Here is a 27,661-nt window from a genome sequence, read left to right on the forward strand (position 1 = left end):
CGGAGAGGGAGGACGTATCTTGGGAAGCTATTGAAGGTGTGAGTTTTACGGTTGAGTTCATGATTTGTTAGGTAGAGGTGGCAGGTGTAATGTAATGTTTAAGGCTTGTGTTATTTCTATAAGTTGCTTGAAATACCGTTTTTTTGGTCTCTGATGCGGTGAGTTCTTTTTCTTCTGGTCCTTGAGACTTCTTGCCCTCTTGTTGTCAGCCCGTACAGGAAGTGGTGCTGTAAACGAAGCATTGCCTGTCATTAAATGAAGGAAGTCTCTGATACGACAGGAAACGAGAATTTCCTTATTGCTTAATTAACGAGGCCTACAGCGTACTGAAATAGTATAAAAAAGGCAAACGGCCACGTGGTTTAGTATGAGTCGTGTTGTTAAATAGGTTTTGAAACATTCTTACAATTATAGTTTATGTTTAGTTGAAGATAGCTATAAACATAGACGGTCTGTGACGATCGTTGTTAGCGTAATGTTGTGTGACAATATTGTGGAAAGTAGAACCCACTCTTGTTTTGGTATGTTCATCAATTTGAATATATGGGATCCTAGATGTAGGTTATGAAATTGTACTGGGAATTGTGGTGGGTTGCAATTTACGATAAGTTTCGATACGATGCACAGTTTTAATATTTTTGGTCCATTTAGCAGTAGTTAACGATGTAATGTTTGGTTAACTGTTGTCAACAATGCTCATTAAATTTTAATAAAAGGTTCCGATATACGCACCAAATGGGTATCAAGAAGCCATAAATTTAACTTGTGAGGTAATCGTGCCATATGCCAACGGTTTCTCCCAATGTATGAATTGTTCTCGTACTTGCGAGTATTGGGCTTGCACTTGCATAGGGTATTGGCAACAGGATCATGACTAGTTGATTATCGTCTCGATTTTAATTGCTAGTATATGTACGTGTGTTCGTTCATATTAGCGAATGTATATTCATGTAATTGTGTGAATCCATATTTTAAGTATGAATGCCTGGTGATGCAACACCCCCCGCCAAATGCCCTCTTGGCCCATTCGTGAATTCCAACTCATCTACTTAATACCTCGCAAGGGCCTGTGGCAAGGGATGTTAGGACACCACCCCTAATTAAGAAAGAAAAAACCGCTTGCAAAAGCCACAAATTTATACTATCCACGAACCAAGCATGGTATACATTTATAAGAAAACACTTGCACCCCGCACACATGCCAGCACTCAAATTACCTGCTAGCATACTCATGCCCCTACAAATGTACCTAATATCTTTGCAATGCTTAATTCTATTGTGACTTTTAAATGATTTTAATATTTCTAAAGTGACTTCGGTTTTTTACTATTTTGATTTCTGATTGTTCGGGGAAAGAATGATTTTTGTAGTTTTAAATGCCTAAATTTCTCAGGAAGAATATTTTGGCCTCAAGAATGGTGTAACCGTAGATTTAAAAGACTGAGTGAGGAAAGAGGTGACTTGTGAGGCCTTGCTTCATTTCATGTTATCTTATAATAATTAATTCAATCATTCTTCTAGGATTGTTGAAGCATGGCAGACCAGGCAAGAGGTCGTAGTAGAGGACGTAGCAGAGGTAGATCTATTGAAGCTCAAAGGTTGCAGGGCAGTTTCCAGCAGCCAAGGCAATCAGGACCACGGCTGGGGCCACAATCTATGCCTCCGCCTCAACCGAGTGGAGCATGGGCCCCAAGACCTCCGCAAGTTCAAGCACCCCCTCGACCAATGCATACGGTATGCTATGTGTGTCTTAAATTTGAAGAATTAAATATTCTTTCATACCATTTATAAATAATTATATTTACTTTAGCCTGTATTTGCAGTTTCGGAGCTTAAGAATTTCCACTTCTCTTGATATTGTCCTTCATTAATAAAACTGAAAACCAAAATATTTTTTGGGGGCTAAAGTTTGTGTTCTAAGCACTTTAAATTTACACTTGTCAATTTACTTAGAAGGTATTTAGCCTGGTATTAAAATATTTAAAAAAAGGGGGGATAATTTTTGCTTTTCATAGTAAAATGGCCATGCTTTCTTGATTCAGAAGTATTTTGCTGTTCTTTAAAGAATAGCATATTTTTAAAACTGGTATGTTTAGGCATCTCATACTAATAGCATATTTTCTAGAACACTAAAGTTAACCAGCCACAGCTTGTGAACTAGTGGCATGATATATCTTATTGCTGAATTTTTGGCTGTTTTGCCTCTGGGATGCTCCTGGCACCAATGTTTCACCAAGGCAATCTTATTGATGTTGCTATTAGCAATCTTCCAGTATTGTATTACCATCCATGCATTTATGCCTAATTAAAATGAGTGTTTCTCAACTCATGATTTGAGAACATTCAGCGGAGTCCTTCACCTACTATGTGTGAACTAAATCGGAAATTAAGAAATTTGGATACATTTTAGCGTATTTGTTTACATACTCACTCTTGCCACTTTTTTGTTTAAATGATCAGGTATTTGAATGCTATTAGGGGTATAAGTACTTAATTTTTGATGGCAGGCCTAAACAGCTGCACATGAAGAAATTAACTTGATTTATTTTGATTATTGGGTGTCACAAATATTTATTTAGGATTGTTATGAAAAAAATGTGGTTGCATCTGCATGCCTTTGTAAAGGTGTAAAAGCTTGTTCTTCATTATCAATGTTAACTTTAATAGGAAACACTAATTTAGCTTCATTTAACCCTCTGGTTATCAACAAAGTCCTCTTGATTATCATGGCAATGGTGTTAATGGCAACTGGGAAGACTTTTGGTTAGTTAATTCGTTCAAAAGTTGAGAAAAATGCTTAGTTGGCATAGTGCGTGCATAATCCAGTTTAAATGTGTAGAACTGTCTACTTAAACACAATCATGTATAATTCATTCCCCAGTTTGATGATTGGGTCATAAATCTGGGGAATGTTTTATCTCATCTTCCTTCATGGCTCCTTATTCTGGCGACTTTCATTGCCTGCCTTGCATAATCTCATCTTGATATGTAGTATTCCATGGTTCATTCCCTTATAGTCGTCACTGTTTGACTCTGTATTTGTCCAGAGTTTCTTTTCCACACTAAACACTCTGTGAAGTTTGACATGTGATGTCTTGACAATTAAACGCTAATTGTACAGTGTAAAAAAATATTTTCCTCTCTGAAGGGTTGGGGTGCATGCAGTAATTATTATTATTAGTACTCCAATATTAAGTGTAAATGTTGGATGAACACAAGCTATACACGGATATAGCAATTCATTTCTTTTCATCTCCCTGCAAAACATAGTCTGACATCTAACTCTACAGTAGATTTTACCTTCTTTAACCAGCATTCGTAGTCGAATAGATATAATTCATATAATAAAATCTGTGGAAAAGTACAAGTCTTTCCTTTTAGTATGGATATTAAATACTTCCACGAAGTGAAGCCTGAAACAATAGAATATGTTGTTTGCTGTGTCCGAAAACCCTTGAAGAATATTAATAGCACTTCTATGTGCCCTGTATTTGATTTGTGTCATATATATGATTCTACATATTCCTAAAGCTCCCTTTTCCTCAATAAGATATTTTCCTGGGCGGTTTTCGTTTTACAAATTAAAGTATTGAGAGAATAGAGGTGGAGATGGTGATGTACAATGTTAAAATGGACTGACGTAATTGTTCTTTGCCCTGGATCTTATTAATCCATTATGTTATGCCTTCAAAATACAGGCCCCAGCTGAAATGTCAGGAGGACGTGCTACTCAGCGTGGACTTGGAGCAAGAGGTGATCCTGGAGTGGCAGATGCTGCGGCTAAGATGAAAGCCATGAGCATAGGTATGATTGTGCCAAATGCCATTAATAATTTCTGTGTGTATGTTTTCAAAAGTTTTCTTTGAAAGAGAGGGGCCCATGTGATGCAAATTTGAAAGCTTCCTTTTCCTGCTTTGTATTCATTTATTCCATCCTCACAGTACAAAATTGCTGGTAAAACCCCTAAATGGGCTTGCTGTTATAGTTATCACATTGTGGTGTTAGGTGTTGGGAAATTAGATCTTATGCAGGGTGCAGTGGGTGTGGCCGGAAAAAATTCAATTTGAAATTCTTGTAGTCAAATACCACATGTATAGGTGGCCATTGGTGCCTAAATAAACTTTATGTGTAACCATAAACACAGTGATCAACCTGAAGATTGGTTTGGTAGATGATGGTAGAATTTAGCCAGTACTAAGCCATGTACGGCATGCGAAATTCACACATCAGGGTAGGGGGGGGCCAGCTCCTTTTCCTGGGCCGGATATGGTTTCCGAGGAAGACTTTGTACCCGAAAAATCATGAAGCTTGGTTGGAGCTGCAGGTGCCCAGAGAGGCTTGCCCGGGAATTGAACCTGAGTGCTCCGATCAGTACCCCTGGACCACTGCGACTGACACTGGATGTATGTACTGAACAGTAATGACCTCAAAATGGTCGCAATGCTGAGCACAATTGTGGAGTATAACCAAAGATTATTGAAAATTGCTAGGCAACAAATTATTTTACAAATTTTGGCAGTTTTCCTTTGCCATTCAGGAACTCCACAACCTTTTAAGGAGTGTCAAGTCCAAAACAGCTGACTGAATGAGTTGTGGCGGTCATGGGAAACTTTTGCATGATACCATGCGTGCAATGCATTGCCCTAATAAGATAGTTGGCGATGCACACCATTAATTTCTTTAACAATCATCCCGAGTTGCATTTCTACCAAATTTTGAAGTGTTGGCTAAAACAGATTTCTCCAGACAGCTTTCTAGGAAAAAGGAATCATGTATGTATCATAAGTAATTAACTCTTTTCTGCTTTTACAATTCAAGTTCCCATTACCTGTTGCTTCAGTGTCTGAGGTAGAAGAAAAGGTGGGACATTATCCACAGTCCTAAACAATTGATGCATTATTTTCTTTGAATAAACCTTATATGGGGATGGAGATGGTGCAGTAGTACTGGCTTCCCACCCAGAGGGCATGGGTTCGAATCCCTGCTGCGTTAAATATTTTTCAGTGGTTTCTCGATCCTACTTGAGGTACTTTTTGGAAGGCACTTTGAGTCAGTATGCTGTCCGTCAGATAGGACATTAAGCTGCGGACCCCTTGGTGCCTTTCGTTAAGAGTAGGCTAATGCCGACGCCGGGTTTCTTTCCACCCTTCATCCTTTCCTGTCCATCCCTAATGGATGGCAAATGACCCTAGCTGTTGGTCAACTCCCCTGAAACTACTACTGTAAACCTTTTACATCATTTATTTTTTCTGGTATGGAACACATTATTGTATTTTGCATTAATTTATTTGCAAAATTTGTTTAAATGAGTGTTTGGCTGTATAAGAAAGATCACTGAACTGATTATGCTTGTATTATGAGGTTCCACTGCATAGAATCAAATTAGTTGATTATTGAAAGAAAAGTTGGGTCATTAATTTTGCAACAGGCACTGACAAAGTGAAACTTATTATTTATTTTTATATTGCTCTTGATAATTATGACCAATGATCAAAATTAGGGATTCTGTATCTATGATGAGAGATTCTCTCGTCTCCCTCCTAAGTCTCTCTACTGGCTGGCAATATAATCTTTTTGGGTAACATTTGTGGCAAGAATGGCACAGTTCAAATCATTGATGTAAGAGTAACCACTACAAAGTTATGTACATAATTGTTTTTCAGTCTATTTCAGTGTAAATATCAAGACAAATTTAACAAGTGTTGTCTGTCCTTATTGGTTTTTAGAATTTTACTCTCAAAAGGTCTGCACTTGTGAAAGGGAAAATGAGAATAATTATATTATAGACGTCATTGTGAATCATACTATGCATGAGGAATATTTTTAATTTCATTAAGTGCTTGTTATTCTTCAGGCGCTGGAGGTGATGTACCTACTAGTGGTAGAGGTAGCATGCGGGGAGGAAGGCCCCTGCCCCAAACTGTCTTAAGAACAAGGCCCAAAGACAAAGAGGGAAGCAAGAAAGGTAAGCAGCCAGAGAAATCCTGTAAAGATGAATGTAAAATATGATAAATATGAAATTTAGGATAGTACACTTTGGTGGTTCTCTGCTAAATATACATTTAGAATATACTTAGTCAGGTTTAGAATTGAATGGAAACAATGAGTTAATCAGGAATAATAATGCCTATAGCAGTAAGTAAAATTTTGGATACTAACATCATTTTGATCTGAGAAGCTTACCCAGGGTGAAGGGTGAATGCAGTGGATTGTTGCTAGTTTATCATGTAAAAAGATTTCAATGTAGGGGGTAATATATAAGGTACAGTTTATTTCTTGATGGTTTACATTTAAAATATGTATTTATTAACACATCACTTCATTTGTGAAATCAATTTGTTTTTACCCTAAGCTGCTGCACATGCAGGCCTTATCAAAAGCAAAGAACTATTGTTTCTGATGAACTTAATTCTGCTTTGCTGACTTGAAGAAAGCAGAACAGTAACCCTCATTTCTGCACTAGCTCATTCTGAAGTTGGGAGCTTGAAAAAAAGTGTTCCCGTGTATTTTGTTATCATGGACATTTTTAGCCATGTTTGAAAATGTTTTTGGGTAGTTTTGGATCATAAATTGTGTTTGTTTAATCTCATTTTCAGGAAGTTCTGGGCGGACTGTCAATCTGACTGCCAATTACTTCAGGATTCTATCCCATACTGATTGGTGCTTGTACCAGTATAGAGTAGATTTTTCACCAGAGGAAGACCGCACTGGCATACGTAAAAGTCTTCTCCGTATCCACAAGGATAAATTTGGGGGGTACATTTTTGATGGAACAATGATGTTTACCAGTCATAAACTTGAGGAAAATGTTAGTTGTGTAATAATTATCACATTTGATCATTGTCTGTTACTATTGAACTTTTATGCAGTATGGACAGATAACATGCAAACTTTTTCTCTGATCTCATGATTTAAAAAAATATTTTTCAGCCAATGGAAGTTTATTCTACTAGGAATTCTGATGAGGCTCAGATTCGCATCACCATTAAACTTGTTGGTGATCTCGCAGTTGGTGATTACCACTACATCCAATTCTTCAATATCCTGGTTCGCAAGTGTTTTGGTCACATGAAACTCCAACTTGTGGGGAGGAATTTCTTTGATGCCTCTGCCAGAATTATGATTGATGAATATGGTTTAGAATTATGGCCTGGGTATGTAAAAATGTGATGGTTTAGTGGTGTTGTATATGAGTTATCTGATTTATTCTTGGATTAAATTTTTTTCCAGTTATGTGACATCAATTAGACAGCATGAGAATGAACTCCTAATGTGTGCCGAGATCTCTCACAAAGTAATGCGCCAAGACAATGTTCTTCAAATGATGACCGAGTTTTTGGGTGCCAGGGATTTTCAGGTGTGTTTTTGGCTCTTAGTTTTATTACCAAGTATTAGCATAGTTTTTTATAGATAAAATAAAAATAGTATTAGGATTTGATTTTGTTATATTCACCTTTTGCCCAGTGGTTTTGTGAGTATAATTTATTTGTACCTTAACTGTATCAAATGCCTATAGTTTTGTCCAAGAAAAACACTTGATGAGAAAAAACGTGGGGGATATTTTTTTGGATACATATGTGATGTGTTGCTAATTATGTAACTTTTCATTAGCTTAAATTTTCAGGTGATATTTCTCTTCAGTTTTTTATGCCTCTGAGACATGTTGCTGGTGGAGACTTTTAAAGTTCAATTTCTTTACTTTTTCAGGCAGCCTTCAAGCAAAAGATTCTTGGGTGTATTGTAATGACTGATTATAACAATAAAACCTACAGGGTAGATGATGTGGATTTTACCCAAACACCACTCTCAACATTTTCTAAAGGTGGCACTGATATTACGTACGTGCAGTACTACAAGGAGGTAAGATAGTAGCTTATTCATTTTAAAATAGGTATGTAAAGTGCCTGTTCTGCTAACCATTTTGTGTTTTTCCCTTGTCTTCACTCTTAAATTGGTTCTTTGAAGAGTGAATATGTTTTAACCTTATTCTAGGCTCAAATTGTTGTCTGCTGAAAAAACCTGATTCCAGGTGAGTTCAGTTCAATAAATGAGATCTCTTAAGTGCTGAGTTATGATGTCATGCTCTATATGTTGCTATTATGTTAATCTGTACTACTCTGTCCAATAAATACCAGTACAGAGGCCATAAAAACTTTATTTTGCTAAATTTAGTCTTAATCGATTTTGTCCTCTACAAAGTACTCTCCATTCGTTGCTATGCACTTATTCCATTTCTTTTCTACTGTTTAAAGCACCCTTGGAAGTCCTTGGCAGTCAGGCTTTTTAGTTACTGCATTGTTTCATGCTTTATTGTGTCCACATCTTCCCAGTGATGTCCCCTCATCACATTTGTGCATTTTGGGAATAGGAAAAAGTTGCAGGGGGCGAGATCTGGCGATTAAGGAGGATGTTCAAGGATGGTGATCGAATTTTTTGCTAGGACCTAGTGAACAATCAATGCTGAATGTGCAGTGTCATGGTGAAGGATCCATCCATCATGTTTGGTTAAAATGGTGTGCACTGTTGATTATTCTAGATTCAGTTCATTAGCTATCATTCAGACAGTTTTTCCACAATCGATAAGGACAAGGGACCGCACACGATCAATGTTGTCATCGACACAGGTGGTTGAAAGTTGCCCCGACCTTGAATCATCTATGGCGTTATGTTGGGCATCTTTAAAATGCTTAATCCACTTGAAAACGGATGTTTTCTTCAGAGCATTATCACCGTAAACAGCTGTCAACATTTCAGTAATTTATCGATAACTTTTACTGCACTTCACCAAAAACTTGATGTTGTTTCTTTGCTCCATGATTTCATTCATTTCTATTTTCAACAAACGTTAAAAACAAGGCCAACAGAAAATAACGTAACTGGAACCATACACACAGTTCAGCAGTCCCCCAGGAACAGACAGCTCATTGGGTCTCGGGCAACTAGCGCCGCTAGTGGGCGGGGCTATAGTCAGTGTCATGGCCACCAGATTGCTCCAGTTCGTGCATTTATTGCAGTATTAGCAGTAGTTTTTAGGGGAGACGACCGACAGCTGAGGTAATTTGCGCCATTAGGGATGGGCAGGATAGGATGAAGGGTGGAGAGAAACCCGGCGTAGGCATTAGCCTACTCTTTGCGAAAGGTGCCAAGGGGTCCCAATTTCCAGAAAAGTATATCCCAAAGGATATACTTTTCTGGAAAATATTTGGGATAGAAAAAATATCATTTATTTTAGTAAAGTTTGTCCGCCCACAAATGGCAGGTTTAAGGTTTGAATCCTTTCACTTAGGTTAGGAGCGACAATTAAACTCACATTCTTTATATAGCCATAATATATTTTGCAAACTTAAATTATGATATGTACAGACACTACTTTGTACTTCTACAGGTACTTAGTACATTGAAAATAGCTTTTGCAAAATTGAGTCTCGAATTATTTCTTTAAAAGTTATCTTTCAAAGTGCATCAGTTAATTTTTTTGGATTCATTGTTCATATGCCTAATATAAAATCAAATTACATGTATGGCAATAATGATCAAATTAGATGAATTAACATTTGTTACTGTAGCAAATTGTCAGAATACGCTGTATATTAATGAAATCAATTATTTCAATCTTAATTATTTATATTTTAATGCACATGAAGCTCTACTACCTTACTTAATTATATAAAAAGGCCTATAATAAAAATTATATCCAGTTTTCAGTATATAGATAAGCTGGTCTGGTGAAGCCGGGCATTGCTCGTAGTATTAAACAGTGCCTGAGAAAGATGTGAGTCTTCCATTAAGAAAGACTTCCATCTTCCTCCAGGAGGAGGGTTGAGAAGGTAACTGTCACTCAATGCCCTGAGGAATGACTGTCTGGTACCATGATTAAGCAGCTGTTTTTCTTTTATTAGCGTGGTCTGGTCATTCATTATAAAGCATTGGTAAATTTATTTCCATAATAATTGCTCATTGTGTTAAATACTGAGTTTGTCTAGGATCCATCAAAAGGGCTATCAGTTAAATTTGAATCAATTAGTTGTGTATTTTTCCATGTGTGATATTATTAATGAGGAAGTGTGCTAGAAGTTCTGAATGTGATTGCAGTTCCTAGCCTCTCACATTATCCCAGTGGATAATCTCTTGTTCGTATTCTTTGAATACTTTGTTCTGCTTTTCCAAATCATTTGTTTTTTACTGTCTCACATCACTCACCATTTTCAATCTCTCTCCCTTCAATGTCTCCGGAAGTATTGGTACATTCGAGGCCATTGTGTATTTGGCTATTTAATTTCTTGGAGTTAAGTGCTCTATGGAGAAAATCTTTCATTATAACTTAGTCTCATGTTCTGAGTTCATTATTGGTTTTATGTAATGACTTTTGTTATTAACTTATGCAAAACTTTCAGGTGTGATACGTTCTTAATATTTTTCTCCTGAACAATCATAATTTGAATTTACATTGGATGAAACCTGGTGTTCTGTATAGCAGAAGCATGTGATTGTTGATGATTTCTATTCTTTTAGATATTTTTTCCAACCAAACATTTATATTTCCAGAGGTATGACATGCGCATTAAGGATGAACGTCAACCTTTACTTGTCTCACGAACCAAACCCCGTGAAAGACGTGCTGGTCTACCAGAGATACTGTTTCTTGTACCTGAATTCTGTCGCCTTACCGGCCTGACAGATGAAATGCGGTGAGTAAACAAAAAGCATCCCTTTGTATATTTTTCAACCATTAATTTGTTATTAATATTATTGTCTCTGAAATATTTTCTTAGGAACAACAATCAGCTCATGAGGGGATTGAGTGCCTATACCAGGGTTGACCCAAGTGGCAGAATTAACAAGCTTTTGGCCTTTAAGGACAGAATGCATGCAACAGAGAATGTGAGTTATTTCGATAGATGTGCTTGATTATAATATGGAGTCTTTTATTGTCAAACAGGTTATTATTTTTAATTGCATTTTTACAGAATGTTGTGTTTTTATTGATATTTCCCTTTATTTCAACAGATTGTTAAAGACTTGAATGATTGGAATCTAAAATTGAGCGACAGATTGGTGACATTCCCTGCCAGGCAGTTGCTTTTGGAAAAAGTATATGGCCGAAATCCCCAGCCGCTTGAAAATAAATTTGCTGACTGGACATCAGGAATGAGATGTAAGTTTGACGATACTTCACTTGAGTATAATGAAAACTTAGTTGCAATTTTCCAACGAAAACCATGGTCGGCAATAAAGTTTTAACTGTGGAAAATTGCAACGAAGTTTTCATTATGTCTCGATTCCACAATATCACGCCTGACTCTTCACTTTTCGTTCACTTGAGTAGTTACTCTAACATTTTATTGAATGAACTTTATTGCATCATAAACCTAAAGTTATGATCTCTAAACCCACTGTTTATATATAATACCACTGCTTCACAGAGGTGACTAGGGTGATGAAATTATTATTATTGGTAATCTACCAGTAAGTTAGGTTTTGGATGAACACAAGAAACCCAACGGTTCAACCGTAATTTCCTTGCCTATCCCAACAAATCACAACCTAATATCCAAGACTACAATGAGCCCCTCTTCATTTCTGAATAATCTATCCTCCCTTCATTCCAACCATGCCTATCCTATTCTTACCTCTTCGTTATTGGTCTAACGTTCTCCTCTCTATCAGTCTTCAGCATTCCATTCCCAATCAAAATGCTCTGAATCCATCTTTCCTGCCTCCTTTGTATTTTCCCAACAACCAAGCCTGACTCTTCCTCATTTTCCTTTCTGTCCACTTCCTTTTCCATCCTTCTTTATACTCTTATTTCAAAAGTGTCTTGACTACACCCATCATTTTGCTCATTTGACAAATTCCAAAGAAACTGCGGGAGATGCCGCAACAGTAACTTTTAATGGAGTCATCCGCTAATGTGCAAGGTGAATGATTTTTACACTCTGAAATTGTTGCATTGCTCATTTGAACCTGTTTCCACTGTGAAGAAAATCCCTCGGCATATTTAAGTTTTGTGCAGCTGTTTCTTAACCTAATTACTTAGTGTCCTTGCCATCAATTCCCTCCTTGTGAGAACTTCTTAGCATAATGCAAACCTTCATTTTGTGTCCCTTCTGCTTTGACCATTTTGATCCATAACACTTCTGGAATAGGAAAATTGCAATAATGCAATCCACGTCAATAATAAATAAAGTATACACAAAGCTTATTGAAAGACAATTGAGTATACGTTGTTTAGGATCCTTTATTGTATTGGGGAATGAAGTAACTGGGAATGAAAACTCTATTTGCAAAAACGTAAGAGAATTGAAATAAATAGTTTATTATTTATGATATATTCCTAATTCCTCTTTCCCAGGAAACTGTCTAGAGACATGAGTTTTTGCCAATGCTTCAAAGATTTGTGAAAATGTGACTCAGTGTTATCATTAATTAAAGTATTGGAGCATATTGCCACTGCCTTATTAGGTTGATGCTTTGTATACATCACCCTAATAAGGCAGTGGTTATGTGCCACTCCACATCACAGTTAGCCTGTTGTGTGAGACACTTCTTGAAAGATCATGGAGTTCCTGAATGGTAAACAAGTAGGGGTTCAATTTTCAAATTGCTGCTTACATTCGCACAAATAGCAGTGTGAGATTGCTTTTCATTGGCTTGTAGTGTTCAAGTATAAACATGCTTCAGCATAGTTTCCCTGAAGAGTTTGACCCGTTTCCTGAAGAAAAGACCTGTTTCATCACAATAAAATACCTGCTGCGGTAGTTAAGCCTCAGAATCTGCAAGCTTCTTGAAGTCACCAATGAAGTTCTCTGCTGCCTAAGACTCAGAGCTTGCTGCTTCACCATGCCTCATAATGTCGAGGATGCTGGTTCTTCTCTAAAACTTCTCAAAGCACCCACAGCTCCCCATAAATACTTCTTTAGCTGTATTTTATTTTATTATATTATTTTAAGTTGTATTTAGCATATTCCTAATGAGTTAGGCAGAGATCACTTTCTCCTTCTCACAAATGATATTCTCGTTTCTGGTGGTGTCCCCATTGCAATTGCTTTACGTTAATACATATGAGAATAAATCTTTCAGCATTGTTGAGAATATGTAACTGTTGTGTGGATATTTTTGTCTCTCTTTGAAGTGTCATCCTTAGTATTGTCCTTAATCTTGAAGAAAATGTTAATTGTTGTTGTCGACTGATGGTTTGTGCATGCTAGATCTGCCATGCTCACACCTTGTTCCCACTTTTCCCACAGTATGCTTTGCATCCATCTTTCCTGTCTCTTTTTGATTTCTTCCTACAATCCCCGTCATGGCTAGTACTTTCTCATTATAAAACCATTGCCATTGAAATTAATTATGTTTTTTATAATGTGGAATGAGTTGGAGTTCTTATGGAATTGAAGTGGACTTATATAGTTCTGATTCCTTTATCCTGTGGAGTTAGTCTGGGATGCTAATTTCTGGCAATTTTTCTGTAATGTCATTATAATACTGAGGTGCTGAAGTCTGCATTAATGCAGTAAATTCTTGTTACTTCAAATTTCAAGCCACTAAAAAAGTTTGCTGTTGATATTATCGAGTTCAAAATCAGTGGCATCAACAAAAAAACTTCTTGTAGAGTCTATTAAGTTGTTGTTTTGTTTATGCTTTAAATGTTAGCTAATTCAATTGGAAAGTTCGTTATGTAATGATGTTGCCTTGTTTGGGAGAAATTTTAGGAAATGAATTCCTTTATTTGATGATTATTTTACTCTCTATGTATGGTTAGCTTATAATTCATTATCACCAACAGAAGAGAACCCTCCATTGAGTCAGCCTTCTCAGTTGGGTTAGTGTTTTCATTTAGTGTTCTCCAATTAATTAATTTCTTTCACTGGTGATATGTTGCATGTTTTTCCATCTGTGATTTCTGTTCATTATGGCTTTGGTGAATTGTATTGTGAGTTTGACATAGTTAAAGGAAGTTTGTCCCAATATTAACTTGCAACTTATGTATAATATTGCCAAAAATAAATGAAAGTTAATTGGTTAGCATTCAAATTAGTGTAAAAAAAGTTTTATATTGAGCTATTATTTTATATTATTTTTTCAAAACTACATTTAAGAGGTTTGTCCAATAAATCCATAGAAAAAATAGAAAAACAAATTTATTTGTGTAGATTTTTTCGTATTTTTCTACATATTCTCCTTCTGGCTTGATACATAACGTGTATAGTGATTTCATTGTTATTGGTCGATGAAATCTGAAACTCATTAACTTCAAACGTGGTGCATAATGCAAAATATTTTTCATTCATCATCATACGAATAATTTCAAAGGTAGTGAAATTATGTGCTTTTAATTTTAAATTGTTGCCTTTTTAGCCTGTGAAATGGTCTCCTGTGGCAAATTAAATTATTGGGTCCTTATTGTCCCGGGACCTTTAAAAAGAGATTCAGGCAAATGGCTTGACTCTGTGCAGCGTGCAGCCAGGGGAATGAGCTTTGATATCCCCAGCCCACAAATGTAAGTAAATTTCACAATCGTGTGATGGGAACTCTCAATCAAATTAAGAATTGCTGTATAAAGCAATGTTATTGCCAATGGTGATTTAATAATAATTTGATATTTCTTCGATATCCATAATGGTATTTTTGTTGGTATTTTATGTGATTGGTGTAAGGATATCAATGGGGAAACTCTTGAAATGATTTATCGTTAGATTATAATGACTGTTTGATTTTCATAGCAGGCATTGTAATGCTGCTAATCTTTTTTAAGCCTGTGTAATGTGACAGCAATTAATTTTGTTTGTTTTCTTTCTTAAGTACAATCGTGTATACATATTTTGGTTTTATCTGCTTGCAGTGTGGATATTAATGATGATCGTGTTGGTACATATGTGAATAAGCTGGATCAAATACTCTCAAGCTCAGTTCCTGATTTAATAATGTGTCTTGTGAGCAATAATAGGGCGGACAGGTACAATGCCATCAAGAAGAAGTGTTGCATTGACAGGGCAGGCAAGTATCATTTTTAGGTTTCTTATAGCATTTAAAATCCTGCATTTTCAATAATTGCTACCAAGTGTGTATATATAGTATGATATATTTGTTCTTAAGTTGTCTATGATATCTCATGTTATCATTTCAAGTGTACTTTCAATAAGTCCATGGCTACAGCCCAGGGATGTGCAAACAAAATTAGATTGAGTATTGTCAGTTTTTGTGATTTTACTGGTATTCTTAATATTTTGTGTTGAAATGATGGGATTACTTGTTGGTGAAATTTGACATTCAAGTGAGTAGCCATTTTAGCATCACTAAATACTGTTTCCATTTTTTGCTGTTAGAACAAAGGTGGTAATATTATTTACTCTTGGTTGCTTGTTTTTAAAATTTAAAATTGTCAAATCTCTACTATTCGGTAATTTTTCTTTTACTATTCTCATGTGACTTATTTCTTCTGACATAATTTTTGTGTAAATGTTTTGCCTTTCAATTTATATTTGCAAGTTGATAAAATGTATTGAATTTCTCTTTAAAACAGTACCAACACAAGTTGTCACCGGCCGTTCCATTGGCAATCCTAAGGGTCTCATGTCCATAGCTACAAAGGTTGCAATTCAAATCAATTGCAAAACTGGAGGGGCACCCTGGCGCGTGGATATACCATTAGGGGTAAGGGTGGTTGTTGCATTCAAGTATTGTATGCAACAACTTGTATTTTTTCATTTTGTTAAACATCTGTGTTTTATCTATTTTGTGCAGTGCATATTACTTGGGCTCTGTATTTATTTAGGGGTTTATGTATTCTTGCATTGCCAAGGTATCTTCCATTAACATTTGTTTTTAAAATTTTTTCACCAGGGACTGATGGTAGTTGGGTTTGATGTCTGCCATGACACAGCAAATAGAGCAAAGTCTTATGGAGCCTTGGTGGCATCATTAGATGATGGTCTGACACGTTATTTTTCTGCTGTATCTGAACATACAACTGGAGAAGAGCTGAGTAATGACATCAGTGCTAATTTAGTTAAGGCCCTAAGGAAGTACCAAGAATACAATGGGGCACTTCCATCAAAAATTGTGATTTATCGTGATGGTGTGGGGGAGGGGCAGGTGAACTATGTGGTCGAGCATGAAGTTGACATGATAAAGGTTAGTGGCCATGGCTATTGATTATTTTGAATTTGGGCCCTTGCGGCTTGCCAGCGAAGGTTGAAACTTGTGGCTGAAGATTTTGTTCAAATGTTGTAGTACTTAGTTCTTGGGCTGAAGCAAAGTTAGTATTAGGTGATCCTTTTCTCTTGCTGAGCATCCTCTTCATTCAATTAGTTGATGCTAAAATTTAATGAATGAATATCACATTATCCAACCATCGCTTGAATTATCATTATAACTTTTCTCTGAGCAGCAACATATTTTAACTTGACTAGTAAACCCTCATTATTTTAAGTGTAAAGAACTAAAAAAAGTGAGTAAGAATATTGGTGATTGAATTAAGTTTTAAAACAATTCTTAAGTTAATTATTTAAACAGTAAAAAGTCATAACACTGTTTTGTCTCTCAATTGAAATGAAAAGTGAATTCATCTGTTGAATTAATTATTCAATGTCTTTATGCTACATCATAGAAGTAACCACTTTTAGCCCTGAGGATTTAATAAATACGTTAAGAAAATATCTAACCAAAGACCTGCAAAGTTTGTTTTGATTTGTGAATTAGTTGAATGATTTGAATTGAAGCTCAAAACGGTAATTTCATTGAATTAAAATGTCACCCACATCCATGAGCATATTGTATTTTTCTAATTCTATTGACATATAGTATATGTATGGATAATTCAGTGGTGCATCCTATTCAGTTACACATTACAGTGCATCCAGTAAATAAACCCTTGCTTATCCAGATCTGCTTAATCTGGATGGTGTCTGAATTTATAGTGCAGGTGATTTCCTTTGGGGTGACATGATGGCTGGACTGAAATACTTCTCTAAAAATATGGGCATAAGTGAAAAATATGTTTTAATAATTCATCATCTTTCCAATGAAAGAGAGTAATTCATGTTTTCATCAAAATGCCGCGCATTGCATAGTTGTGACATGTTGATTGAAAATAGATCTTTGCTAGTTCAGACAGATACATTGCTAGTTCTTTCCATGTGCTTTTTTGACTTCCAGACCACTTTCTTAAATATTTTGAGTTCTTCTGGCAGTAAAATGGTGTTACAAAAATGGAATGGAAAAAGTGGGGTGCTACGCACAGTGGAACCTCCTTTAATGCACAACTCACACAGCGAGTACTTCGCATAATGACAATAATATTTTTTTAAATGGCTCACTTAATGAGTGACGTTTCACATAATGATTGACAATGAGTGGATTGGATTCCAGATTAATGGCATGCCTGCTACTTAAGCATGTGTTTAGCACTTGTTCTGCTAGCATCTTGGTGTCCATAGTGATGTTTTCCAAACCTGTGTTCAGCCCTGTTATTTGTGATATTTTTGTGCCAATTACATTTATAGAAAACAAGTATGATAATGCATAAAAATATCCCAATTAATTTCTGTGTTTATGGTTTTTTACATACTCAAATGCATTTAAATTTTCAAAAATTAGCATTTTAGTGCCAGGAAAACCCTGCATAGGTAACAATGCCCAGAAACCATGTTTGAGTACCGTCACATTAAGAGGAATGTTAATTAATTAAAAAAAAATTTGATGAACTAGTTACCTGCTGGCAAAGGTAAACTTCAACTGTGGTAACTTTATCCATTAGCTTGCTCTCCTGAAATGCTTTTTCATTCACTTAAAATAACACCCCAGTTGAAACTGACCATGAGTATGTATTCTCAATAGTTTTAATATTGATTAATATCTCTTTAAAAAGGTGATGAAATCACTGAAATTGGAGCAGAAGGACAGTTCTCGTGTTAATTTTTAACTGGCGTGTTTCAGGATCAGCTTAGAAAAGCATATGGAGGAGACAACTACCGTATGGCTGTAGTGATTGTGACTAAACGTATTAACACAAGATTTTTTGACGGGAATAGAAATCCAGGCCCAGGAACTGTTGTGGATGACGTGGTGACCCTCCCAGAGAGGTAAGCTATTTTCAGAAGTGGTTGAGATTGCTATTTTTGTCTTCCATTCATTTGAAGAAAATTGTTTTCTATTTTTATTGTTGTTATTACATTTTCTTAAGTTGGTGGCAGCCAATTCTTGCATGCTTTTTTATCCAAATTTGTCTGCCTTCAGAACATTTTATCCTTCACTTAGTAAGTAAGTAAGTAAGTAATTTTATTTGCCCAGCAGATTTGTACAATTGTAAAAAACAAGCACAGATATAGGACACGTCAATGTTATATAAAGAAATGATAAATACTAAGTACATGTTTAAATACAAAGAAACTCATGGGACAAGAAGTTCATTAATAGAATAAAACATTTTACAGAGTAAATATTTCTGAAGGTTGAGCTTAAATATAGGCAGCTTATGTTGTGCTTTCAGTTCTTTAGGAAGTTTATTAAAAATCCTGAGGCCCATATGTTTAGGTCCATGGGCGGTGGTACAGGTTCTGACAAAGTTTTGGTGGAGGTCAGCAGAATGCCTTGTGTTATAATTGTGAACGTTGGCATTGGAAAGATAACTAGAGAAGTTGCTTTTGACATACAAAGATGCGCAATACATATACACGCAGGGAATGGGTAAAATTTTCAATTTTTTAAAGAGGGGACGACAGGATGCTGCATGAGTAGCAAAGCAAATAAGTCGGATGATCCGTTTTTGAATTTTAAATATAATATTTGCATTAGGTGTAGGGCCCCATAAAAGAATACTATAAACAACATGAGAGTAAAATTCACTATAATAAAGAGACAATAAGACCTCAGTATTGACGGTATGCCTAATGAATCTGATAAGATGACAGAGTGAACTCAACTTATTACGAAGTTTGAGAATATGGTCATCCCAAGACAGACGACTGTCAATAGAGATGCCTAGAAAACATGATTTACTTTTTTGTACAATAAGTTCGTTATCAATATTTACAGTTATGCAAGCAGCTGATTTATTCTTATTAGCAAAGTAAATTAAAGAAGATTTACTAACATTGAGGAGGAGGGAATTGAGGAGACACCACTCATGTAACAGCTTGGTAACGGAAACAGAGGTTAATATTAGTGTGTCTACAGAGGAGGCAGACACGAGGACATTTGTGTCATCAGCATAGACGACAGGCAGCACGCCTGGTACAGAGTTCAGTAATGTTGGTAGATCATTTACGTACATAAGGAACAAGATTGGGCCCAGGACAGATCCCTGGGGTACACCACATAGAACACTTTTTACTGGAGAAAGGAACTCTCTTCCTTGTTTACTTAAGGCTACACATTGTTTTCTGTCCAGGAGATAGGATCTAACCCAGTCTAGGGAAGTCCCTCTTATTCCCAGGCATTCAATTTTTCGAAGTAAGAGGTTGTGATTGACAGCATCAAACGCCTTTGAAAAATCGAAAAATAAGGCAAGAGATTCAGATCTATTGTCAAGATCAGAAGTTATTTTGTTAACTGCTTGATATATAGCTGTGGATGTAGACCTGAGTTTCCTGAAACCATGTTGGTTGGGAGAAAGTAAGTTATGGGATTCCAGAAATAATATTAAGCGATTGTAAAAAATTAATTCAAATATTTTACCGAATTGGTTGAGCAATGAAATGGGCCGATAAGAATTCATATCGTCTTTAGGTCCTTTGCCCTTGTAGAGGGGCAAGACTTTCGCTACTTTCAAGGTGGCAGGGAATTTCCCTACCTTTAGAGATTTGTTAATTAAAAATAATAATGGATGCTTAATTGCCTCGTAAGATTTCTTAAAAATAGTGGCTGGTATTCCATCAAGACCTGCAGAGTATTTATTACTAATTTTGGACATTGCCTTAGTTAATTCATGTTCCGAACAGGGATATAAGAATAGCGAGTTACAAGAGTTGGAAATAAGGGGTTATTTGGCTTAGATATTTGGCTTTAGTCTAATTCAGAGTTTACAAAGCTAATGCTACTGACCCTAAGCTTTTTCCAGTCAATTATCTCTTATGAGGACATTGAAAAGGCAGATTCTGCCAAATTCAGAATTTTACTCCATATAAGTTTACAAGTAATAGTGGTGCTTAAATGACTTTCTGAGATGAAGTCAAGCAGACAGAAATGAGCCACAAAAAGTATTTTTTTTCATAGGATTTTTTCTTTAAGGTTAGGATTTTTTATGCATGCTGGCACTGCACACTACTGTACTTCTGCGATGTGGGATCCTATGGGGGAAGACATGAGAATCTCCTTGTTGTATTTTGTAAACTTTGAAGACTGATTTTTAAAAGTATATTAACAATGTTGCCACTTCATGTGATGCCATGGCAATTCACTCAACAGGCCACGACAGTGTGAATTTTCACTGAAAATTTATTTATAGTTTAATCTGCATACTTTTTTCCCTGATTATATTTTACAGATATCAAAGCACCTTCTGTTGACTTTATAGGATTATTTATGGATTCATTATTTAAAATAATACATGTGAAAGAGGGATATTAATAATAGATAGAATTATGACTGTGTGGCAAATGGTGTTCCTAAAATGTATGGCTAGAAAAATTAATTTTAGTAAAAAATCTCACCTATGACAGCTGCAAATGTCCGTGGGACAAAAAATTCCTTGTGAATTGAGATGTAAATACCAATTCCTCATATCAAAGTAGTGATAGAAATTTGCATCTCTGCTACCATCCATTAACTTGATTTTTTATAGTAGTTAATTTGATGTGATGTGGCTCACTGTGGTTGTACTGTATTTCCATGTTTTTAATATACTTTTAATGCTAATTGTTATTTTTCAGGTATGACTTCTTCCTTGTATCTCAGTCAGTTCGACAAGGAACAGTCTCTCCTACATCATACAATGTTGTCAGTGACAACGTCGAACTTGCTCCTGATAAAATGCAGAGATTAACGTACAAACTGACTCATTTATACTATAACTGGAGTGTAAGTAACGCTTATATTTACTTAACTTTTCTAATATACCATATATCATTGTTTGATATATTCAATTCATTATTTTGGATGGACTTGGGGTGTGGCTTGTTTGCATATATGTTTGATCTAATAGAGTGAATGATTGGAGGGAAATCCCAAAAATTGTAGCTGGGCAGATAAAATGCCTTGCAAAGGCTTGTTCCCACTCTTTGGAAAATGGTGTTATAATCAAATTGGCACCTGTGCGGGGTATGAACACCATTGCAAGCATGGGTTCATGTCAGAATAAGTAAAAACACAGAAGATGATTTTAGGTAAAAGAGAAGGGCTTATGCCTTGAGTGTCTGTGTGGGTGTGTGTAGAGTGGCTTGTAATAGCTGGAATTCAGGTGACTGGAGGTGAGAATGCCTAGCATATGGAGGAAGACACGGCTACTGTAGTCAGAGAGGGGGTGAGGGTTGTCACTTTCCTGCAGATTGCACATGGCAGAGTGATTTGGGCTCACATTCACTGTAAGTTAATTTGCTTCAGGTCTAGCGTGAGTTTTTGGAAAGGATGAATAGCAACACAACCGACACTTTGGTATGCGAGGACGACCAGCTAACTCTGATAGTGACAATTGCATTATTTTCCATCATGTTTTCTTTAAAGTAAAGGAGGGGGAATGAGAAAACTCTTGCGTGTTCAAGATATCAATGTGTCACCTCACCTTGTTGGTGCATCAGAAATACCCAAGCTGAATGTTGAAATTTATTTTCATTTTAGTGTGAAAATAGTGAATCAGGTTATTTCTAGTGGGTCTTTGCCCAAGATATAAGCTCTATTGAAGATTTCTTGCAGGATGATATATGTTGTTGTGTCATATATGTAGTTTAATTTCTAGTGTAAAATGATCTACCATCTGCATTTGTTAATGTGGCATCAATAAGATCAAGCATGGAAAACTTCATTAATATTAAAATAAACTGCAGTACTAATTTGCTCTTATAACCAAATTAAAAAGCCCATGTTTCAAAATCTCCAATCCTGGGCATCGTTTCATATTTTTATTTATTTATTTATTCAGTATAAGTCTGAAAACAGCACATTTTGGCCTTTACATCGAACTATTAACAACGATAACAATGGTCACATTTACAAACACCCAAGCCCTAGATGGAGCGAAACTCACCCAGGCAGGAATTGAACCCGCGACCCTTGGAATGGCAGACGAGGACGTTATCCCGCCGCCACCGGGGTGGGCAATTTTCATCATAACAGCCATGCGGTATAAAATCTAAGTGCTTATTGAATGTCGCCTGCTGACCATTGAACAAAGAATACTGGCACAATAAATGAAATAAATCTTGTCTGTCTTTCAGACAATTTCTTTTAAGAGGAAGTGTTTGATGGAACAGTGGTTGACAATTTTTTAGTTGGAAAGTCTCATAAATCCTCTATATCCGCCACCCTCCTGTGACACTTAATCCAAACAATGTTTCATGGGAAAGGAAGTTATAGCACACTTCAATTTCACCTCCTTAATACGAGCAATATTGTTATTTATTTAAATATCTTCTTCGGATCGCGGTCAGATTTAGACAGAAAAACCATACTTTTTTTCTGGTGTAAGTTAGGGCAGTTGGAACAATTTGCCTGTCAAAAAGTACATTAACTCTGTTGATATTCCTGGCATTCAATAAGTTATCCCTACTGACTAAATCAGTTGAAAGAGGCAGATTATTTGATGTCCAGTATTTTACTTGAAATCAAATTGAGTGATGACTGTGCTGGTGGACTGAAATGCTTCCCTGCCGAAAACAAGCAAGCCACCAAATGAATTCATTCGTCTGTAAATTACCAATGGCTGGCTGAAAAAGTGATCAAAAAATTCACTTTGCCACGAAATAAAAAAGCAATTTTATGATTTGCATGTTTACCCAGCTGTTAATTGCTAGTAGATGACTTAATATTGAATTACCACTTTTTTTTTACATTTGTAGGTCATGCTTTTGTCAATTAATTTAATGTGTGAATCATTGGGTGGTAAATGTTGTCTTGGGCATTACTTGTATCAGTTCTAATTATATGAAGTACTTGTTATCTGGCATCCACTGTTTATTAGTATCTGTATTGGTCATTTCTTTCCTGGGATAAATGTTTCCTCAGAATGAAAGGGTAATAACTTTTACCTTGATCTGAAATTGTAGTATAAGGCCATTTCTGAGACATTGTGTCGCGTGGTTGGCGGCCGCGACATCATTGGTGGGAGTGTAGCACAGAATGAGAGAGTCGTATTCGGTTTATGCATCTTTTATTTAGCCCTTAACAAGCAATGGGGCTCAGGCACTGGGGAGTAGGGACGAGCGAGCGGGTCAAGGCTGGGCATCTCTGGTGTGGTCGTAGGAGCCTACGGACTCAGAGGCAGGGTGTCCGATGAGGAATGGGTTCAGGAATGGGGAAGGGAATGGGTTCCTGATACAGGAGCATCTCTTTATATAGCATCGTGCCTTCGGGGGGAGGGACTTCAAAGTAGCTACATTGTAGCAACAAGGGAATTGGGTAGCGGACATTGTCTTGCCTTGGTTTCCGAGAAACCCGCGCTACATCACCATACATTGTCTGGTATGCTTGGGAGAGTTAACCAATAGTGGGGGTTTTGGAGAAACCCACACTACAATTGTTCAGAGGTAATGTTTCTTGGGTATCTTTCAACCCTCAGCAATTTTAAGGGAAGGTAATCTCCTGATGAAAGCCTTTGTCTTCGAGGGTTAAGATTTTCTAGCCCACACATTGTTGGGTCTTGTATACTGATGTTTCAAGCTGTCATAATGGAATTAAATCTCACTCTTGGTGAACGTATGGTCACATTTGAAGATATTTGCAGAATTCTTCTAAAACCAAGGTTTTGAGTCTTGCCAAAAGCTGTGAAATTGATGACAAAGCAAAGGGGACACCTTCTATTCTCATGTTAACAAAAGCATTGGCCTTATTTATATGACCAAGTGGTAGAGATTGCCAGAGGAGTTATTGAATTCTTGGTTAACACTTACTGGGGATCAGGATGGCAGGGTGACTAACATACTTGCTTCCCACCCCAGAGGTCTTTGGTCCAAATCCTGGAGAAGGCAGATATTTTTTAGGTGTATCCGGATTCCTATTAGAGAGGCTTTCTGGAGAGCACTTTAACGGTCCGGTCCGTAACCGGGTACTGGGGTATCCATTTCATATTCGCAGATAGAATTGACTTTCCCTTAAAAAAAATTGTATGACTGCCTGGGTCACCAAAATTGAAGTAGTTTAACACCAATTTTTCATAAAAATTTTTTGCAATCAATGATTCAATAGCAGTAATTAACTATCAAACTTAATACCCCCTCCGTCATGACTGGGTACCTGGGTACCCAATAAGGATTTTGTGTATGAAAGCCGCATTATTCACACTAAAGAGACGGTTTATAAAAGTGTTTATGTAACTTGACTTTCAAATAAATAATCAAAAAATTGTTTGTTATTTCCTTCATTCAAACAATTTTTATAAACAATAGATTAGATAGTAGGTAAAAAACATTCCTTTTTTATTTTAATTATTTTTTCTTTTATTTATAATACCACAGTTCCATACAAAAAACTAGCATTTAATTATTATAAATAACAAACATTTAATTATTTCAAATGCTCCCCATATGTTGTGATTGTATTACTGAACATAACAGTTGAGTTTTGCCACTTTTTTTTAATTTGCTCTGGAGACAAATATGGCATGCACCTGTAATTTTTTTCCTTCTGGTTGAATCGAACTGTGCCTGAGGTTTCCTGGCTGTTGGCTGAGCATGTGGATTAATGGTTGACCCAAAAAACTTTCAATCTCCCCTCAGGTTACGAAATGCCTAATGATTTGTGCATTATTTGAACGATTTTTGATGAAGGGAGTACACAGCTCTCTTCCCAGTTGCAATAAAATAATCGTTGTTCATAAGTTTTTTTCACGAGCAATTTATTATTCTCCAAATAAAGAATATATGCTGCAAGGCAGGCGATGTAGAGAATATTGTAGAAAAATGCTAGAAGCCACCTGCGAGTATATCTTTTTGAGGTATATCTACCAAGCATTTTATCAATTGTCCACTCCAGCTTTTGACCAATTGAAAAATTGAATAATTTTGGGTTTTTTATTTGTACCATCTCCAAATCTTTGTGTCCTGATCTATTGATGATAGTAGAATTACTGTCTTGATTTTTTGGCACATAACTGCACATGTTTACTTTTTCATGAAAGCCAAACACAGTGGATAATTCTTCTGGTGTTTTTGATGCAACCATGCTGGTGGAATGTATGGCTTAATTTTCTTTAAAGTGCCAACACTTGTTAAAACCCAGGATAGTAAGCATTTTGCCAATGGCAGAGTAATATTTCTACCAGATCCTTTTTTATGGTGCTACCATGTCTTTGACAACTCTCTCACCAATGTTTTTCTCGCGCCCGGCACTTGATTTTCCAGTGTAAAGAATTTTCAGCATCACATATCCACCATACTTTGATTCCATACTTGAGTGGCTTTAATGGAATATATTGAATGAATGTAGTTTGACCCCAATATGCAAAAAGTTGCTGGTCGATTGTTAGGTGCTCTGTTGCCTTATAATGTTTTGCCAAATTACTATTGAGCATTGTCCAAAGGTCTCGTATTCGAGCAGCCTTATCACTCTTTATGCACTGAGCACGAGTATTGGCATCATAAGATTGAATAAAACAAACGATTTTCCAGGAGCGACTGATACCCATTGCTGCCTGATACAATGGATATGAGTACAACTTCCACATTTCCCTTTCATAGTAGCAATTTAAGTTATTGGCGCCAGAGTTTATCAGAATACCCAGGAATGCATAAAGTTCCTAAAGCTCAAAACACATGTGGTTTTTTCCCTGGATATTTTTCATTATATGCTGCATATGTTAAGCTTGGTTTTTTATTCATATGACACACAATGATATTGGCCATTTCCGGAGTAAAAAATAATTTGATTGCATCGCGAAATGACAGCATTTGTTGTTCCTATTAGGTCCATATCTCTGTCTCAAAACATTATGCCTTGCAACTTGATGTTCTCTTGTTGCTGCCTCAGCCCACTGAGTACCGTCTTCTGCTATCATTCCTGACATTAGTAGGTGGGTACCCAGTTCTAGAATGTATTATGAAAGTTTGGTTATGGACTGGATGGTTAAGTTAGTATGCCAGCTGTTGGATGGGATGTGAAGCTGTGGATCCCTTGGTGTCTTTGATTAAAAGGAGGTTAATGCCTATGCCGGGTTTTTGTCAACCCTTCCTCCTTTCCAATCCACCTCTAATGGTGCAAATAATCTCAGCTGTCAGTCGCTTCCCCTAAATCTACTACTACTACTACCACTTCTTGTTGGTCCAAATCATTATATTCGTATGCCATGCCAAATTTTCTAATTGATGAGTTGGAAAATAATACATGGAAAATTCTCACAAGAAAACATTTTATTTTCCTCAGAAATATTTTTTTTGGCTGCTTATCAATATATGCTTTCTTTTTGCATTGGATATTAGTGTTACTGATGATTTATTTTATTTACAGGGCACAGTACGTGTTCCAGCTCCATGCCAATATGCTCACAAATTGGCGTTCCTTGTAGGACAATCCCTCCACCGCTCCCCCAAGACTGAGTTGGCTGACCGCCTCTATTTCCTCTAAGTGTGTTTTTGAAATGGCACTGTTATGTTCATACTGTTGTTGCCATCAAATATCCACTGAATGTGGCACTTGCGGATGAAGACTTCCTTGAAGTCACAGAGTCATATCTGCAAGTCTGTTCAGACTATTAGTTTACATTATGTTATATGTTTTGTCCCTATATATTTATGGCTAATGAGTTATTAATTTTCATTCAGAGAAAGTCATTTGAGATAGCCATTGTGTTCGCAAGTTGCATTTATTTCATCTTTTGTTCATTCCAAAGTCGGATAAGTGTTAAATATTTGATACAATCATTAGAGAATGATTGGGATGTCAGTATATGTGTTGAATGTTATCATTGTAATACTGTCATGCTATTCCAGCGTGTGATACTTAAGAATCTCAATTTAAGTGGTCATAGAGGAGTTTTTCATTACAATGGATGATATATTTGTCATCCTTTATGGGAGTGTTGGCTGATAAAGAGTGGTATATTGAATTGGTTATGGTGCTTCGGTGAAAAAAACCATGCAACTTTAATAGCATACAAGTTTTTGAGAGTTCATATCCTGGAGACAGCAAATATATTTGAGCGGTATCCTGATCCCTACTTCAGGTGCTTTGTGGAGAACACTTAGATTGAGTACAATGTCCGTCAGATGGGACGATAAACTGTGGACCCCTTGGCGCCTTTCGGCGAGAGTAGGCTAATGCCGACGCCGGGTTTCTCTCCACTCTTCCTCTCCCATCCATTCCTAATGGTGCAAATGACTGTAGCTGTCAGTCGCCTGCCATAAAAACTACTACTACTAATTTTGTGAGAAAATTTTAAAGTTTTGACATGGCGAATTGAGCGTTATTTTCAGGTGTGATTTTTCACCCATTTTGTGGAGTTATATTATATATCTTTCAGAATTTGTATTTTGATATAAAGTAAATATTCCGAGTGTATTTTATAATACATGTGAGG

At 36.4% G+C, this 27,661-nt stretch overlaps 1 protein-coding gene across 3 annotated transcripts; it reads left to right on the forward strand.

Annotated features, from left to right (window-relative positions):
- LOC139691833 (piwi-like protein Siwi) lies at window positions 1-27,661 on the forward strand. 3 transcript variants are annotated; one of them, XM_071589740.1, is made up of 18 exons: window positions 1-36; window positions 1,522-1,734; window positions 3,699-3,804; window positions 5,855-5,965; window positions 6,597-6,808; window positions 6,931-7,154; window positions 7,231-7,357; window positions 7,708-7,860; window positions 10,546-10,688; window positions 10,773-10,881; window positions 11,008-11,155; window positions 14,359-14,500; window positions 14,843-14,997; window positions 15,524-15,654; window positions 15,844-16,134; window positions 17,938-18,083; window positions 20,871-21,018; window positions 26,593-27,661. In XM_071589740.1, exons 2-18 carry the CDS (start codon window positions 1,534-1,536, stop codon window positions 26,707-26,709), a joined length of 2,664 nt encoding a protein of 887 aa, XP_071445841.1. In that variant the 5' UTR covers window positions 1-36; window positions 1,522-1,533; the 3' UTR covers window positions 26,710-27,661. The 3 variants fall into 3 exon arrangements, with proteins under 3 accessions (XP_071445841.1, XP_071445856.1, XP_071445848.1); XM_071589755.1 differs by lacking the exon at window positions 1-36 and adding an exon at window positions 106-158; XM_071589747.1 differs by lacking the exon at window positions 1-36 and adding an exon at window positions 467-521.

This window comes from Hetaerina americana, unplaced genomic scaffold (genome assembly GCF_022747635.1).
Source record: "Hetaerina americana unplaced genomic scaffold, ioHetAmer1.1.p SCAF_1, whole genome shotgun sequence".
In the NCBI taxonomy this organism is placed as follows: Eukaryota; Metazoa; Arthropoda; class Insecta; order Odonata; family Calopterygidae; genus Hetaerina; species Hetaerina americana.

Excerpts from the sequence above, each read along its gene's own strand:
- LOC139691833 (XM_071589740.1), top strand. The coding sequence starts at position 1,534 with ATGGCAGACCAGGCAAGAGGTCGTAGTAGAGGACGTAGCAGAGGTAGA. Across the intron at positions 1,735-3,698 it reads CCCCTCGACCAATGCATACG|GCCCCAGCTGAAATGTCAGG; the intron begins GTATGCTATGTG and ends TTCAAAATACAG. Across the intron at positions 10,689-10,772 it reads GGCCTGACAGATGAAATGCG|GAACAACAATCAGCTCATGA; the intron begins GTGAGTAAACAA and ends ATATTTTCTTAG.